At 51.4% G+C, this 17,399-nt stretch overlaps 1 protein-coding gene across 2 annotated transcripts in view; it reads right to left on the bottom strand.

Annotated features, from left to right (window-relative positions):
* LOC146858426 (multidrug and toxin extrusion protein 2-like) overlaps positions 1-17,399 on the bottom strand; it is a 722,400-nt gene that overhangs the window by 498,848 nt on the left and 206,153 nt on the right. The window contains exon 3 of one of the 2 annotated variants that reach the window (XM_085649347.1): positions 13,694-13,762. The exons of the other annotated variant lie outside the window; for it this stretch is intronic. Within the exon in view, the coding sequence (XP_085505473.1) occupies positions 13,694-13,762 (69 nt within the window). The remainder of the gene's footprint in view (positions 1-13,693; positions 13,763-17,399) is intronic. 2 annotated transcript variants of the gene reach the window in all.

Genomic DNA, 17,399 nt, shown 5'->3' with positions numbered 1-17,399 from the left:
CTGGTGTAGACGGAGCAGGAAAGAAAGAAGGCAGGACTACAGGTTCATTCAGATGGAACGTGGTAGGTACCTTGGGTATGAACGAGGGATTAGTGCGTAGCACCACTCTATCTTGATGGAATTGAAGGCAAGGTTCAGTAGCAGTGAAGGCCTGAATTTCACTAATACATCTAGCAGACGTGATGGCTAAGAGGAAAGCCATCTTCCAAGATAGAAATGTTATGTCACATTTGTGAATTGGCTCGAATGGCGCTTTCATGAGATGAGACAACACAATGTTCAATTGCCAGAGCACGGGAGCAGGCCTAACCAGCAGGTAAGCTCTGAAAAGACCCTTCATGAATTCCTTCACCAACCTGCAGGACCATAGGGATGACTGGCTTGAGCGTCTCCTATACCGTGAAATTGCGGCCAAATATACTTTCTCCGAAGAATGAGAAAGGCCAGCTTTTGCTAGCGACAAGAGATATGGCAAAACCTCCTCCAGAGAAGAAGAGTGGGGATGGCACAAGTGAATCATAAACCAGGAGCAGAATCTTTTCCATTTGGCTGAGTAACACTTGACCGTGGAGGGAGCACGGGACTTGTCAAGAATGGAACGGCACTCCTCAGAAATATTTATGTTCCCAAAGCCAGTGTGGTGAGGAACCAGGCTAACAAGTGAAGAGATTGAATTTGCGGATGTATCACCTGGACTTGGTCCATAGAAAGTAGGCGTTCCGAAGGATGAAGACGTACTGGAGAGGCTTCTGATAGGCAAAACCGCTCTGTGAACCAGTATTGCCTTGCCCACGCCGGGGCAATGAGAATGATGCGGCAAGGTTCTCGTTTCATTTTTTGTAAGACCTTGGGTAGCAGTGGGAACGAAGGAAACGTGTAGGCAAATGTCCCTTCCTCGGAGAATTGAAAGGCGTTCCCTAGGGAGCCAGGCTGAGGCAATCTGCTGGTGTAGAACTCGCATCTTTTGTTGAGTAATGTAGTGAACAGATCCAAGGTTGGCGATCTGCAACACTGAAAAATTCTTTTGAGTTGAACAGCATTCAATGCCCATTCGTGACACTGTTTGGAATCTTTGCTGAGCGAATTGGCCCATTCGTTGAGCACCCATGGAACGTGTTGGACTTGTAACGAGATATTGTGGTGAATCAACCAACTCCAAATTCATTGTGCCAGATTTGAGAAAACCGGCGATCTCATCCTTCCTAGTTTCTGCAGGTAAAACATTGTGGTTGTGTTGCGGGAAACAGACAAGGATTGAAGAACCTTTTATCCTTGGAAGGAAGGAACGTAGCCCTAGAAACACTACTTTCAGCTCCAACAGGATGATGCGGCATAAAGATTCCTGGTCCGACCACTTCCCCTGAACCTGAAGCTCCTGGAGGGGAGCACACCATCCCTCCATGGAGGCATCCATCGTCATAACCATCGAAGGCTCTAGTGGAAGGAAGGATAGGTCTTGTGAAAGATTGCTTTGGACTTTCGACCAAGATATCACCCTGATCATCTGAGGCGTGACTGATATAATATCATCGAAGGAGCTTCGAGCTTGTACCCATTGGGCGTCGAGCTGTTCCTGAAGAGGCCTCATCGCAATCGACAGCGAAGAATCAGCAGAATGCAAGATGACATCATCCCCAACATTGATTTGTAAACCTTCACAGAAACAAACTTTTTTGAAGAAAGGGACTGAGCCATCTTCACAAGACGAGAAATCCTCTGTGGGAAAAGCCATTGAGAGGTCGGTGTCTAATCTCACTGCCAGAAACACCAGAAACTTGGAAGGAAGGAGCGAAGACTTGTCTTCACTGAGATTGAGATCCAGAGAGCGAAAAAGGCAAAGACGGGTTCGTGGACTTTCTAGTACCCTGAAATTTCGGAGCCTTGATCAACCAATCGTCCAGGTAGGGATAAAACCGGTGACCGGAACCCCAGAGAAAGGCTGCTACTGGCGCCAAGCATTTGGTGAATACCCTGGGCACAGACTTTAGCCCAAAGGGCAGCAGCTTGAACTGTTGGTAGTGGCACCCTACCACTTGGAACCTGAGGAAACGACGGTGCTTTGGATGAACAGGAATGTGAAGGTATGCATCCAGAAGATCATGTAATCCCATGAATCCAAGAGAACGAGAATCTCCTAGAGCGACTGCATCTAAAATGGTTGGCTTTTGATGAACTTGTTCAACAAACTGAGGTCCAGAACCTGCCTCCATTTTCCGGTTCTATTCTTTATGAGAAAAAGGTGGGAGTAGAATCACAAGTTGCGCTGACTGTGTGGTACTATCTCGATTGCCTGCTTGTCAAGGAGTTTTTATCTCCCTTATGAGAAGCGCCAGATGGCAGTGAGCAGTCTTTCTTGGGGGATAATCCGGAGGTTGTTTTTTTTTTTTTTCTTTTTTTTTTTTTTTTGAAACCGTTTATTGCAATCTCAAGTATATACAAGTATGGGCCTACAACCTTCCGGCCGGCCGCTAGAGTGACAGGAGCACCTGACAAACGTACAAAAAGGCACTTGGCGTTGCAGAGAAGTAAATCAGGAGGTATCAACGACGTGGGCCACATGACTCTACGCCCACAATACGGTTTCATTTTATATAAACACAACAACACAGAAAAACCACACCCGCAAGGCAACCCGCAAGCGAAAGTAACCGCACGTGCTCATCAAATGAGGGACCCCGACCATCCACAGGAATCTAAAGAGGGGGAAGGGAAACAAATCCAGGACTGGGGGAACTCTGTGCCCGGGGCTGGGGGAGGGGGTCAACTAGGGGGACGGAGCCGGTGAGGCAGCAGGCAGCAGTGGTGGCTCGCAGATACCCCCGCGGTAGGCGTTCCAGGGGCCTCATACTTTCACCCACGCCCCAGGCTTACCCCTCGCCACATACACCACCTTTTCTCGGAACATGCACCAATCCATGTGTTCTTTCCAGGCCGACACCGCCGGGGGCCGCTGGGATCCCCACAGTTGAGCGATGTCACGCTTAGCTATCATATATCCCAGAGTCACCCATCGCGTCTGCGGAACCGAGTAATCAGTTGGATCCCCCACATTCAGCAAGCATCTCCTCGCTTCAGGCAACAGCGCGACATGCGTAACCAGTCGCAGGACCTCATGCACACCACGCCAGAATCGCTCCACCCTCGGGCATTCCCACAGAATATGCAAAAAGGTCGCCAAAGCACCACACCCACGCTTACACAACCCATCCTCGGTATAGCCCATACGCAGAAGCCTTGGCCCCGTCATGTAAACCCGGTGGAGTATCTTAAGCTGGACGAAGCGAAGGCGAGCCGGTATGGCCACCTCCTTCGGAGAGGCCACCGCGGAAATCCAGTCCTCGTCGTCCAACTCCAGCCCATCGGCAACCCAAGCCTCGCGGAGGCCAGTCAGCAAGCCCGAGCGGTCATTGATCAATTTCTTGTAAATGAGGGAGCTCGTGCTGTCCGGAACGTGGCCGTCCAGCACTCTATCCTCCAGGGGGGAGGACTCCGGGATGGAGGCGACGTCTGGGAAGACGGAGCCCAGTGCGTGGCGGACCTGCAAGTACCGAAAGTATTCACTGCCCTGCAGCTGAAACTCCGTCTGCAGCGTCTCGAATGTTTTAAATCCCCCTCTCGTCCAGAGGTCCCCCACTTTACTGATGCCGATCGTGTCCCACTTCTCGAAGCCCTTCGAGGTCCACAGGGAGCCCAACCGCTGAGGCGCATATAACGGCGACGCCCGGGTCAAACGGTCCTTCCACCCCATAGCTGCATTGGCCGCGTGCCACACCCGCACCATGACACGCGTGGGCCCCGTCAAGCGGGGATCCGACGCGCCAGAGTAGAGCGCTCGATTGTAGTCGCCACCGGGCAGGAGCATCTTGTCCATTTCAAATGCCGGGTTCAAGGCGGGCCCATAGAGGCCGTGATTAATTGCAGCTAGCTGGGAGGCCCAGTAATACCGCTTAATGTCCGGGAGGGCGATCCCCCCGTCATACCACGGGAGCGTCAACTTCGCCAGGGCTATACGCGGCCTCCCGTCCCAGAACAGGCGGCGCTGTAGACTCTCCACCTCACGGAAGTAGCGCGCCGGGACTAGGTCCATAGTGTTCTGGAGAGCGTACAGGAAGCGCGGCAACGACATCATCTTAAACAATGCCGCCCGGCCGAGCGGCGAAAGCGGCAGGCGCCGCCAGCGCGCGACGTCCTCCTTCAAGCGCTGGAGGGGGGGAAGCAAATTCCGCTCGTAGCGGGCCTCCGGGTCCAACGTGATATAGACACCCAGGTACCGAAACCCCTGCGAGGCAACCTGGATCGGACAGCCCCGCGGGAGGACGGGAGCCTCCCCGGAAAGCACATAGACACATGATTTAGCCCAGTTGATGACGAGGCCTGAGTTACGGCCAAAGGAGCGCAAGACATCAACCAGGACAATCAGTGATTTGCGCGGGGAGGCTAGGTACAAAAGGATATCATCAGCGTAGAGGGACACGCGGTCCTCATACTCGGGGGTCCAACGGAGACCACGGATGGAAGGGTGCCACCGCAGCCACTCCGCCAGGGGTTCCAAGGCCAATGCAAACAGGAGCGGCGACAAGGGGCAACCCTGTCGCGTGCCCCGTCCCAGCGCGAATGGGGCCGAGACTCGTCCATTCACTACCACCTGCGCTAATGGGCCCGAGTACAACAATTTGACCCAGCTGATGAATCCCGGTCCAAATCCAAATTTCGCCAGCATCGCCCAAATGTATGGCCATTCGAGCGTGTCAAACGCCATGGTGGCGTCTAAGGACGCCAAGATGGCCGGCTCCCGCACAAACGGAACACGCGCGAGCACCCCGTGCAAGCGCCGCAGATTGAGGGCCGTGTTGCGATGGGGAATAAAGCCGGACTGGTCCTGGTGGACCAAATCGCCCACCACGCCGACCAGCCGGTTGGCGAGCACCTTGGCAAGGATTTTGGGCTCCGCATTCAAGAGCGAGATAGGCCGATAGGAGGTAACCCGGTCTCGGGGTCTCCCCTCCTTGTGGATCACCACGATTGTAGCCAGACGTTGGTCCGGCGGGAGGGAGCCCCGCGAGTGGGCCGCCAGGAACATCGCGCGGAGGTGGGGTGCCAGTACATCCGGTCGCAGCTTATACAACTCGATAGGGATGCCGTTCGGGCCCATGGCCTTGCCAGATGCGACCGAGCGTATGGCGAGGGCAATTTCGTCCGAGGTAGGAGCAGCATCCAACGACTCCCTGTCCTCCACCGAAAGGAAGGGCAGCGCGATATCTCAAAGCAGGGCATGGGAATCCGCCTCCGAGCAGGGAGAGACCGGGGAATACACCTCGCGGAAATAATCCGCGAAGCAAGAGACAATGTCTTCTGGCTCGGTGACACGTACACCATCCATCCTCTCAATCAGCGGGACCACACGACTCGCTCTCTCCTTTTTATCCAACCACGCAATCAATTTACCAGCCTTATCACCCACATCATACAGTCGCCCCTGTTGCTCTCTACTGAGGCCCCTGGCTGCCTCCGTGACGAGGGCCCTATAGGCCGCTTGCTTAAGGTGTAGAACATGCAGTGCAGCATCCGTCACCCCACTCCCCAGATCACCCTCTAATTCAGTAATTTCGGCCTCCACCCGGGTCACCTCCTCCTGCTCGCGCCTCCGGGCATGGGATATGAAGGAGAGGGCCTCCCCCCTAAGAACTGTCTTGAAGGCCTCCCACAGGGAGATAGCCGAAGGGACAGACCCCACATTCTCCTCAAAATACCGCTGCAAGGATTTAATCAAGTCAGCACGAATAGTGGGGTCGCGCAGGTACCAGGCATTGATTGGAGCTACCCTGCCCTCCCCCCTCGGGAGGACACCAAAGTGCAACAGGAGCGGGGAGTGATCTGAAATACCCCGCGCCAGATGGCGCACCTCTCCCACCCTCCCAGCATAGGCCGCAGGGACAAGGATATGATCAAGCCGCGAGAGGCTACCATGGGCACCCGAATGGAAGGTGTATTGCAGCTGCGTGGGATGTTTTAAGCGCCAGCAGTCCACCAATCCCAATGTATCTAAGAGGCCGGACAGCCACGCCTGCGCCCGGGGGAGGTCCCTAGGGGGGTGACGATCCATAGTCCCAGAAACCACCGCATTGAAATCCCCCCCAACCACCAGAAGCCCCCCCGGAAGGTCAAGGAGGAGGCGCCCCAGGTCCGCAAAAGTGGTAGACTGTAGCCCCGGTGGGACGTACACTGAAACAAAGACAACCACTTTGCCCTCCATTCTCCCCACCAAGGCAGTGTAGCGTCCCCTCTCATCATGGCGCACCTCGTCTATTTCCAGCGGGAGCGAGTTCTTAACCATGATGCCCACCCCCCGCGAGCCAGACGTGAAGCCCGAGTGGGCCACCAAACGATAGCCACGCCGATTCATGGCACAAAAGGAATTACCAATAAGGTGTGTCTCCTGCAGAAAGACCACATCTGGCGAAATTCGTTTCAGATACTGCAGGACCACACCTCGCTTAATCCTATCCCCCAGTCCATTAACGTTCCAAGACAACAAAGTCAAATCCCTACCCCCCATCACATACAGAAGCCATCATTCGTCCCCCCGAGAGCACCTCAAAAACACCAATACAGTAAAGGGTTTGCCTTGCGGTAAAAACGAACAACACCCCACCCCAACCCACCCGTCCCAACAGAACTCCCCCCTCCCTGCACCCCTGCATGAGCCCAAACAGCCCCCCCAAAGTGCAGTGTGCCTGTCGCCCCATAGATAAGAAAGCTAACTAGTCCCCCAGAGGAGGAGGGAAAGCCCCCAAAGGACCCCGTACGACCTCCACGGGAGGGGAACTTACACAATCAGTCAATGATGACAATAATGTTGTCCAGAGCAAGGCCTACTATTAGTCCCTCAGTCCTGATCCGGCAAGCCCTCCCCACCAACCGCGCCCCCCCCACCCCCCCGGCCCCGATCCCCGGGCAAAGTGTCCAACCAGTCCCCGGCCGCCTCGGGACGATCAAAAAAGTGCGTGCGGCCATCCACCTCTACCCGCAACTTCGCTGGAAAAAGCATCGCATACTTGAGGTTCAGGTCCCGTAGGCAACGTTTGACTCCGAGAAAACTCAGTCTCTGCTTCTGGACCGCCGGAGTAAAATCAGGATAGAAGTTTACGTCCACATTGTCAAGTCTGACCGGTCCTTGTTGCCTAGAAGTCTGCAGGATAGCGTCTCTGTCCCGAAAGTTGAAGATCCGGGCAATGAGAGGCCTCGGAGGGGCTCCGGCCTTAGGTCTTCCTCCGGGGACCCTGTGGGCACGTTCCACCGCAAAGAGTTTACTCAGCCCCCGGGGCTGGAGACGGGTGAGGATCAGGTCCTCCACAAACAGATCCGCCGCCTCCTCCTCACGTCCCTCCGGCACCCCGACAATGCGGACATTGTTCCTCCGGGCCCGACCCTCGGAATCCTCCAGTCGATGATCCATCAGGGCGCTCGCCTGGCCAAGTCGGCGCACCTCCTTTTGGAGGGCCGCCACGTCCGTTGTGAGGCCCGAGGTGGTGTGGGCCAAAGAGTCGACCCGGTCATTCGTCTTGGACAGATCGGCCCTCACCAGGCCCACATCCACGAGGACCGAGTCAATCTTCTGCGCCAGAGTGTCAAAGCGCTGGTCCACCGAGGCCTTCATCTCGGCGATGGCGCCCATGACGTCTCGGAGGGTCAGATCCGCGGGCAGAGCAGGAGCATCGGTCGGGCCCACAGGGGACCTACGCGGCGCCTCTGGAGATCCCTTCTGGAGGGTGTAGCGGTCCATGCTGTTGGATTGATGGGCTGCGCCACGGCGGGTCGATTTCACCTTTGCCCGGTCGCCATCTTGCTTCGTGGACATGGCTCCAGTCCCCAAATCGTGCCAATCTCCTTGAAAGGGGCTGACAAACCAGTTCACGGGCTCCGGGGGGGGGCGACCACAGCTCCGAAGGGCGGATCACAGCTGGCAGGCCGGCAGGGCACCCCGACGAAGCCACACCACCGCACGCCGCCCCGCGACCCTACCTCGCTTGGCAGCAAGGGGGGCGCGAAAGCGAAAGTGCGGGGTACGCGAGTCGCCCAGCCTCGCCCGCCGCTGTTGTTCACTTTGTCTCCGGATCGCCCCACAACTCCAATCCGGGGGGCCGGCGTGGAGAAGGCCGCAAACCTCAATCGATGCTCCCGCCGGTGTCCGAGGTCCGATTTGGAAACGGAAAACGGGTGGCACCTCAGCTCGGTCTCACGAACACAGTCCCCTCGTCTAGGACAGGATATGGTCAGGATTTATGCAGGAGGTCGCGGAGGTCCTCGGGAGCCTCGCACCTACGCGGCCATCTTGGTTGCGCGCTAGGCTCCTCCCCCAATCCGGAGGTTGTTGAAGAAATTCTAGGGTGTGACTGTGATTGAAAATGTCGAACACCCATCTGTCGGACGAAATGGAGTTCCATTGTAGAAAGAATTTGGAGTCGTCTTGAGCAGAATGAAGTGTGACTGGGGTGGCGAGTGCCTGATGCGTCTCATAGTTTCCTGCCTGTGTCATGGGATTTTCATCCCGAAGCGGGACATCTTTGAGCTGGAGCAAGTTGGTGTAGGCATCTGCCGAAAGGACTGGCCGGAGTACTGAGGATGGAAACCTTGCTGGTAATAAGGTTAAAAACGCTGTTGAGGCAGGAATTCCAAAAAAGGCGCTATGTCTGACCACATCTGCGTATCCTACCGTCCAAGGATGGCCTTTGCATTGGAGGCTCTGATGGCTGTAGCAGCCAGCACGGAGAATCTCTTCCCAATATTGTTCAACCTACACTCTTCTTTGTCTGATGGGGTGGTACATGGAGAAGCAGGATTTTTTGATCTTCTCTGAGCAGCTTCGATTATTACAGAATCAGGCTGCAAATGGCCGATGAGACATGTCGGAGAGTCTTCTGGCGCCCGGTACTTCTTATCCAGCTTTGGATAGGCTGCTGGCACAGACGCTGGGTTCTTCATCAACTTAATACCTTCTTGCCACAAGAAGTCGATAACAGGGATTGCCCTAACAGAACGTTGTGTGGAAGCTTTAATATCGTACAAGAAGGGGGAGGAGCCAAGATGGCGGACGGACAGGACGTCTGAGCTCCCGGCTCCGCAGCCCGTCTGCTGTTTACATGACATCCTGATCTTTAATCCTGCCTACAGCGCGAGCAAATGTAACCACGAATGCGCTGACACTTTCCGCATTCCTCCGATGTCCCCGCCGGCTTTTTTGGTCGAGGATTCATAGAGTTTGCCGACTTTGGACTTTGCCCACGCACTCTGGCCCGACCACCGCCACCGGACACCGCTTATCACGTACGGTGAGACGACCTGGGGCCGGACCGGCGCCTGGGGAAATGTGACCGGCTGTGGAGTGGGCGGCTTGGCGGAGCCTTCTTCGCGACGGAGAGAATTCCTGTATGATTGGGTCCGGGCTGGCGAACCTTCCTTTGTCATGCTACCAGCGGTCAGAGCGGTATCCGTTTTAGAGCGCCCACCACCCGCATTGCTATACAGCCGAGGGCTCTCACATCGTGTGAGCCCCGTATAGCGAGCAGTATCTCTTCTTGCCTTAAATGCTATTCCTCCGTCCAATGGAGTCACCCTCACCTCTCCGATGTGGGCTGACTGCAAAAATGGTGGCGGTGCCGGTCTACCTCGCCGGAAAGACAGAAGCCTCCATATCTTTGACGCAGGCTGCCCTGCCTACTGTCGAGCTGGAGGGTGTCCCGGCGGCGCCTTTGCATACTGCCGACATGCTGAAGCGGGGAGCAGACCTGACCTATGGTGATATCCTTCTAGCCCTGGAAGACTTGGGGGCGACACTGTGGAAAAACACTCGAGAACTGGAGCGGAAGATCGATGTCGCTATGCCATCCAGGGAACTACTGCGGTTGTCTGACCCCCCAATGCCTCTCATTTCCTTCGAGGCGGATACAATGTGGCGACAGGGGGATACTGTGGAACGTCCTCTCCCTGGCTACAGTGTCGAGTGTTCTTTTAATGACAAAGTTGCAGATACAAAGCTCCCTTCCACTTTACAAGCTGAGACTCTGCCTCTGCAAGTGTTGCCACGGCTTCCTCAACATCGCCGGAGTGTGTGCCGTTCTGTGGGGAAAACTGTGTTGGTCACTATCGATGTGGTGATGGTCTATGACTGGGAACTCTCGCTTCCTCTTCCTCTGCGTCTTCTGTGCCGGGAGCGGCCATCTTGCTCCTTTGTTCTGCCTGAGATACACTCCCAGCGGTGGCCATGCTTGGTGGGGTTTCAGCGTTCTGGCCAGGGCTGATGTTGCCTCCCTTGATGATCCTGCCTGACCGCCTGGCATGACCCGGACTAGAATATTTGTCTATGTCTCTGATGTGCCGCATGCGTGTAATTTGCTATTGTTGATTGCGGGGGTGGATCTGTGGGGCCACTTAGGATCGGGCCAGGGCTGGGCGATTTCCTTTAGTTTGCTGTACGTATTGGCGGGCGGGGACTAGGATGGGACTGCTAATTATCTGATTTATTCGCACATTTGGAATGGAGTCTCCCCACCTGCTGCTTTGCTTGCTACTTCAGTTGTGCTGACGATACTCAGGGTGGGGGATGCTTATGGGGCTGGTGGTGACCGGGAGTATGTACAATTTCCTCCTCCTGCCTTCTCTGGGAGTCGGAGACTGGGATGTTCTTTCCCACTCTCCAGACTCTCTTTCTCACTTGGGGTTCTTTTGGGGCGACAGGCATGCCTATTGGGGGGGGGTGGGCCGTGGCCTTCCGCTGGTATGCAGGGTGGGGGGATGGGATGTGTTCTATGTCTTTTCTTTGTCTCTATGGCCCTCTTTCTCATTCTTTCTCTCTTCTTCTTCGGTTTCTTTCTCTTCTATGTTTCTTTGTTTCTTCGGGGTCGGGGTTCAGTGTTAGTAGGGAGTTTATTGTGTTCTATCATTCTGTGGTATAGCGTTTGCTCTTAGTTCCTGGATGGTGGCCACCTGTTTCCTTACAAATGCCTTCCTATATAACGCCTCCTTCTGGGTGCTCCGTGAACGGTGATGTCTCTCCTGGTCAGTGATCAGCTTCGACTCTCTTCGTAGTTCACTACATTGTACTCGACAAAATCATAAAATTAAACCTTTTCTTATCCTGACATTATTGTTCTATGTTCTACACGGTACTTTTCACTCAGAGATTGCTTTAACGGCGCTCTGCCCAATTGGTTTTTTTTTTTTCTCTTTTTTCTTTTTCTTTTATCCTTTTCTGATATGTCATAGCGGCCGGCCCCGAGGGGTTGTAGGCAGACGCTGTGTATTGTGCATTTACCAAAATAAAGGTTTTTAAAAAAAAAAAAAAAAAAAAAAAAAAATATCGTACAAGAAGCATTCCGCCTGGTTGACGGGCATAGGTAGATTGAAGCGTTTTGATGCTCTCTCAAGCAGATCGTGGAAGCAGCAGATATCTACAGGGGGAGCGTCAGCCACTGGCAGCGTGACAGAAGGCGGTGTATGCGCTACATAATCCATCCACTCGTCATGGACATCAGTGTCCACCTGTATCTCTCCCTCTTCCAGTTGTTGGTCTCCACTGTCCGATGCCCTAGTGGAGAACTGCAGAGGAGGTTGGGACTTCTGTTTCGGTGGTGCCAGTGGGGTTTCCTTAACACGAGTAATGGTAGGCTCCTCCTGTCGAGAAACTGGTTTATGGGCCACATTGGCTTCAGGGAATTGCTTATAATTGTCATCTAGCATCAAATGCAAGTCCGTGACAAGTGACACTGGCACATTAATGGAGGGCTCTTGATGGTCTTCCTACTCCTGCTCATAATATGGGCAGTGCTCCTGGAAGGTATCCAGGCGCTGCGAACCCCAGCGTCTATCCGAAAAGGAACAGTCACCTTCAAAGTAAGCCTAAGGGTTATCTGGCTGATCTTCTTCATCAGATTCCTGGCACTTTACTTTCAGTTGAGAGGGGCTGTAGGCAGGGCCAAAAGGACCTTCATCCTCCGATTCCTGAAAATCCAGGTGGCAAGAAGGAGGCAGAGGAGATCGTTTTGAAAAGTCTTGTAATAGAGATTTTGAGGCTGGCATGTCCATTTTCCTTGCTGACGGGATCGTCACCAGGAACTGTGACGGCGGAGTGGAAGTATCAGTCGACAGGGCGGATACGCTCGTCGACGGCGCAGCACACAAATGGACCCTTGACGTTGAAGCTCTAGTTGATGACAAACTCCGCATCAAAGCAACTGACGACATCACTACTTCCATCTTCATCGACGAGACAGCCGTCGTCGTTTTCATCGTCGACGGAGTCTTCCCTTCGACGGTCGTAGGCAGAGAATGCCTTGTCGACTGGTCCGACGACGAGCGGATTTTTTGTGAAGGAGTAAGTGGCGCAGAAGGTGGAGCAGAACCAGATCATTTTAGGGTCTGAGAAGAGCCAGGTTGCTCTTTTTTACCTCTCTTTTCAACTGAAGACTCCTTGCTCAGAGATCTTTGCTTTTTCGGATCTCTCTGACCAGAAGAAGGATCTTCTTCCTTCCTTTTCTTGGAGGAGGAATGAGGCCTCTCCTCACTCTATGAGTCAGAATCCCTCATAGATCTTTTCTTCTGAAACCAAATAAGAAGCCTTCCCTCAGATCTTTGAGGGTTTTTGATGGAAAAATCTGGCAGTGCTTACAGTCTTTAGGTTTGTGCTCTGGATAAAGGCAATATAAGCAATCCTTATGAAGGTCCTCTGAGAAAAGCCTGGACTTTCCACAAGTTTTGCAGAGCCTCAACAGCAGTTATTTAGACTCTGCAGTTCTGTAGAAAATACAGAAAATAAGTAGTAAACTCACTTTCTAGCAGCACCTCAATTGAAGAGAGGGTTGAGGAAAGAGAACTGCCAGTCGAAAGTTAAAGAGTTCAAAGAAGAAACACTGTAACCGAGCAGAGCTCAGGGAGACTCCCTAACACACGACGTGCGGTAAGAAATCTGAGGTATGGTGGCTCTGCAGGGGATGTATACTCAGGGGTCTGCGATGTGATTGGCTGGAGTTTGGATGTTCTTTAGTGAGGTTAGCTGGTTTCTAAATACTGTTGTTTTTCAAGGGATACTGTCCTTTTAGCTTTATACTGCTAATTTACTGTTACCGTGGGACTCCCACCATGACCACGGGGAAGATTCAAACATGTGAATCTATAAGATACAATACTGGAGAATTAAAAAAAATAAACCATATAGCTAGAGTTGCTTTTGTTCAGGAATGTTAGGTCCCTATACCATTTTCTTCTGCCTGCTTGCATTCTTATTGCCCGCTTCGGGGTTGCTAGAGAGCCTAACCTATGATCCACTAAAGTTGAGGTAGAAAGAGAGCATTAGCAAGACTTTCCTAAAAGATTACATGTAATATTTACAACATCCTTATGAAATACACAATGAAGCACTCGGTACCCATCCCAACACGGATGATGGTCCACCTTTGAGCAATGTCTATATTCCTATTGCACGCTGAACTTTATTTTGTTCAAAATATTTGCTAAGGATTTATGGTGCCTTTTTTGAGGTACAATGTCACACATACAATAATTCACCTTACTGTGAATTAATTTACCACTTAACTGAAACCTTTCTAGGACATAAATAGGAGTATTTTGGAAAGTACAAAAAACCCTTGGGAAATGCAATATCAAAACATCCTTACACGTAAAAATGGCCGCTCCTTACCTGGGATATTAGGGTGTCGCATGCGGAGGACAGTCCTGTACCAACTGATATTCCAGTAACATTTATTATCTGAAAACCACATGACAGCAAACAATTAGCATTTACGTAAGAATTTTTTTTTTATATATACCTTAGAATAGCTTTGGATTTTTTGGGTGAGGTACTTTGAATATTTCTCTGGTTCTGCTTTTAGTTTCAGCCCAGCCAGACTACAGTTATTTAGTAATTGCTATAAACACTCGTAGTTTTGTGAGTGTCCGCTAGTTAAGCTAATTAAAGACTGGATTCAATGTAGAAGATTATTACCAGCTTCTAGGCATGCCTTTTATTGAACCTTGGCTAGGCTTTAAAGCAAGTGTTTCATAATACCATGCACATTCTACCATTACAAGTATCCAGCATTCTCGATGGCCTGAACTACAAGTCTTGAACTCACAGACCTCTTAAGGGGGTAATATAATTTGGGAATCCCTGCTCAGAACAACTCATTTGTTTAAATCATTTTCTGCTCATTCACGGCCACGGGGACTATGGTTGCATCACTGACATTCCTCTTCCTTAGCTAGCCTACACCCAGGCTGAAGCCATTAATAGTCTGTAAATGACTAGAGAGCATAAGAGAAGCAGAAAGACAAGTGGCCTGATCAAGCCTGCTGCATGTGGTACAGTGAGTGTACCTCAACTTTCAGGCCTGTGCAAATGGAGTGTGTTTTGTGCTTATTGCACTCTCAGGGGGACTATGAATCAGGTGACTATATTAACCCAGCAACAGCTCCAGATGGACGGTTCAGTCATGGATGGAATACAAACTGCTGCTCTGTACTGCATAGTGACACAAGTGGCCTAGCCTCGGGCCCTACCTTCACACAAGCACTCTCCAGCTGAACTACACCAAAAAGGCAGAAAGACTAGTGAGCCCACCAAGCCATCTAGCCTAGTCTTTGCTTGGTCAGGGACAGAACAAGCGACAACACTTAAACTTCACTTTCAATGGGTTAATTTGTCTTGTACCCCACCAATCCACAAATTGTTCCCCAACAACTGACCTACTATGATTTTTTGGAAGGACATCTCGCTGCCAAGAGGACTTCAATGATCTCAAAGGTGAGATCGAAAGAAGTCAGCTGTCGCTGCTCAATCTCCAAGCATAAAGATGCGAATTGTGCTGGTCCAGGTTCAGCACCTTACCCTGCTGCTATGACAGAAGATCCTCCAAAAGTTGCAGCTTAAAAGGGAGGACAGATGCTCATGCACAGGAGGTCTGGGTTGACTTGTGGCTTGCCATTCCTGATCTTCATCAGAACTCAGGTAAAGTGAGGCAGTAGCGAAAGGCTTACATGAGTCCTGGGTTCACCTATAGATAAAAGATGTCTCTGCGAGAGCTGACTTGGAAACTCCAAAAGCTGGAAAGTACTTCATTGCACTTTCTCGGCAGTGGCAAAAAGATAGAGCCCTAGTTTTCCAAGTTTGTCAGTCCTGGTGTTTAGAAATCCAATCAGGTGGTCTAACACCATAGAAATTCCAAGGCAGTCCAGGTACCTCTAGAGATGCAGTCTCCTGACACAGGGCCCTAGACCCTTCCTGCTTTTTGCAGTACCATATGGTGTCGATGTGGCCTGAGAACACCAGCACCAGCCTTCTCTGATAGAGGGCAGGGAGGCCTTTGATTGTCCTCTAATCCAACAAATTGATATAGAGTTGAATCTCTGCCAAAGAACAAATGCCTCTGATCTCCACCTCTCTTAGATGACCACCCCTACCCAGTGGAGATGCATCTGTGATACATCTGAGTGGGGCATGGAGCGGGATCTGCCACGGTTCGTATTGTAGTCCAGTAATTACTGCGGATTGTCTTCTGCAGTCTCCTCCCAAATTTGGATACAATCCAACAGACTCCCCTAATACTGTACCACATGGATTTGAGATCCCACTGCAGAGCCTGTGTGTGCCACCTGGTATGTTTAGCATGCAGGAAACAGGTGGGCAACAATCCCAGGAGATTCAGTGTCACCCACACTGAGTACCAGGACAGAGGCTGAAACATCAGAATCGCAGTTTGAATGTCCTGGACTCTCCGCTCCGGGAATAAGCACAAAACTATATTATTTACAAAATAGCTATGATGAATGGGAGAGTCTGCAAAGGAATATGATGTGACTTAGGCAAGTTGATAGTGAACCTCAACAATGTGTGCTGCAAATCACCTCCATCACTTTCATGAAGAGCACCAAAGGGGCACTAGTGAGACCAAAAGGGAGCACATTGAACTGAAAAAGCAACCGGCCAACTGTGAACAGCAGGTAGTGCCTGAGGGCCTGCAGGATAAGGATAAGGAAATAGATGTCCTGCAGGTCTACTTCTACCATCCAATCTCTGCGAACTACCTAGGATAGCTTGAGCATCCTGAATTTGTTTTCTCTCAAGAAGGTGTCGAGGGGGCAAACATACAAAATAGAACCAAGGCCTCTGCCCTTCTTCAGCACAAGGAAGTAGTGGGACTAACACATAGTTCCCATTTCTGAGGCTGGAACTTTCTTAATGGCCCCTTTGCCCAAAAGGGCCTGCACTTCTGGCTGGAAGATAGACAGATGATCCTTCCTCAGCTACTATGATGGTGATATAAGGTGCAGCAGAATAGAAAGAAACGGGAGGGCATAGCCCCAAGAACCATCTGGAGGACCTACTTGTATGAGGTGATGACTTGACGCTTCTGGAGGAAATATAGGATCCGGGCTACAACAGAGTTTCTGTGCGTCGGCAAAAACAAACTAAAGCGGTTTTGCTGCTGTGGATGCTGGAGGGGTGGGGAACTGAGCTGCATTTTCTCCCTGCTATCCTGGGTGTTGTCTCTGAGAACTGGACCCTCAGCCATGAAAGGTTTAAAAAGCCTGCTGGGTGGGTGGAGTGGTCTGGCACTGGTGAAATTGAAAACCCCAACCACAGCCACAAAGAGGTCACAACTCTTGGTGAAATTACTGGTGTGTGCAAAAACTCAAAGAACGTGCTGTGACAAAATATCCTTAAACCATTCTAGGGCAGAGTCTGCTTTTTCACCAAAGAGGTGAGGATGATTGCACATTTCCAAAGAAGCCCATAGACCTCATCCAAGCAGGTCGTGGACATGCCACACTGCTGCCCACTGCTCAGCTTAAGAAGTTGGTCAACAATTTCTTACGAATTTCACTACATCACTACTATCCTGAATAGACAGAGCAAGAGTCAGTTAAAGGTCATCCAGAATAGCTGGTAATACTTGTGCAACCGTGCCACAAAGGGCACGGGAGTAGTGGATGAAAACGCAGCTGGCATTTACGAACCTAGAAGCAAAGCTCATAGAGAAAACCTGCAATAACACTGACAGGTTATACAAATAACTGGATGAGAGAGCGCTTTTAAAGCGTATGGATTTGCCTTTTTTTATTAGCAATGAGATTAAATCATCAGGCATTAGCAGTATTGCCTGGATAACAGTCCATGAAAGTTGAAGGTTTGGACCGCAATGTAGACAGTTCACAACCGAATGGACAACAAAATATGAATTGTCAGAGAACATGTTTGTAGTATGAAATATTTGTGTTGGTGCAATGATGTTACTTCCCTTGTATAGCCTATATCTGTAATGTATGCAATATTTATGCTGTGGTGTTTTTGTTGATGCAACTTCATATTGGTTTTGTAAAAAGTAACACACTGGACTTTAACATGC

This window comes from Triturus cristatus, chromosome 3_2 (assembly GCF_964204655.1).
Source record: "Triturus cristatus chromosome 3_2, aTriCri1.1, whole genome shotgun sequence".
NCBI lineage: Eukaryota > Metazoa > Chordata > Amphibia > Caudata > Salamandridae > Triturus > Triturus cristatus.
This window is presented reverse-complemented; position numbering and strand designations above follow the sequence as displayed.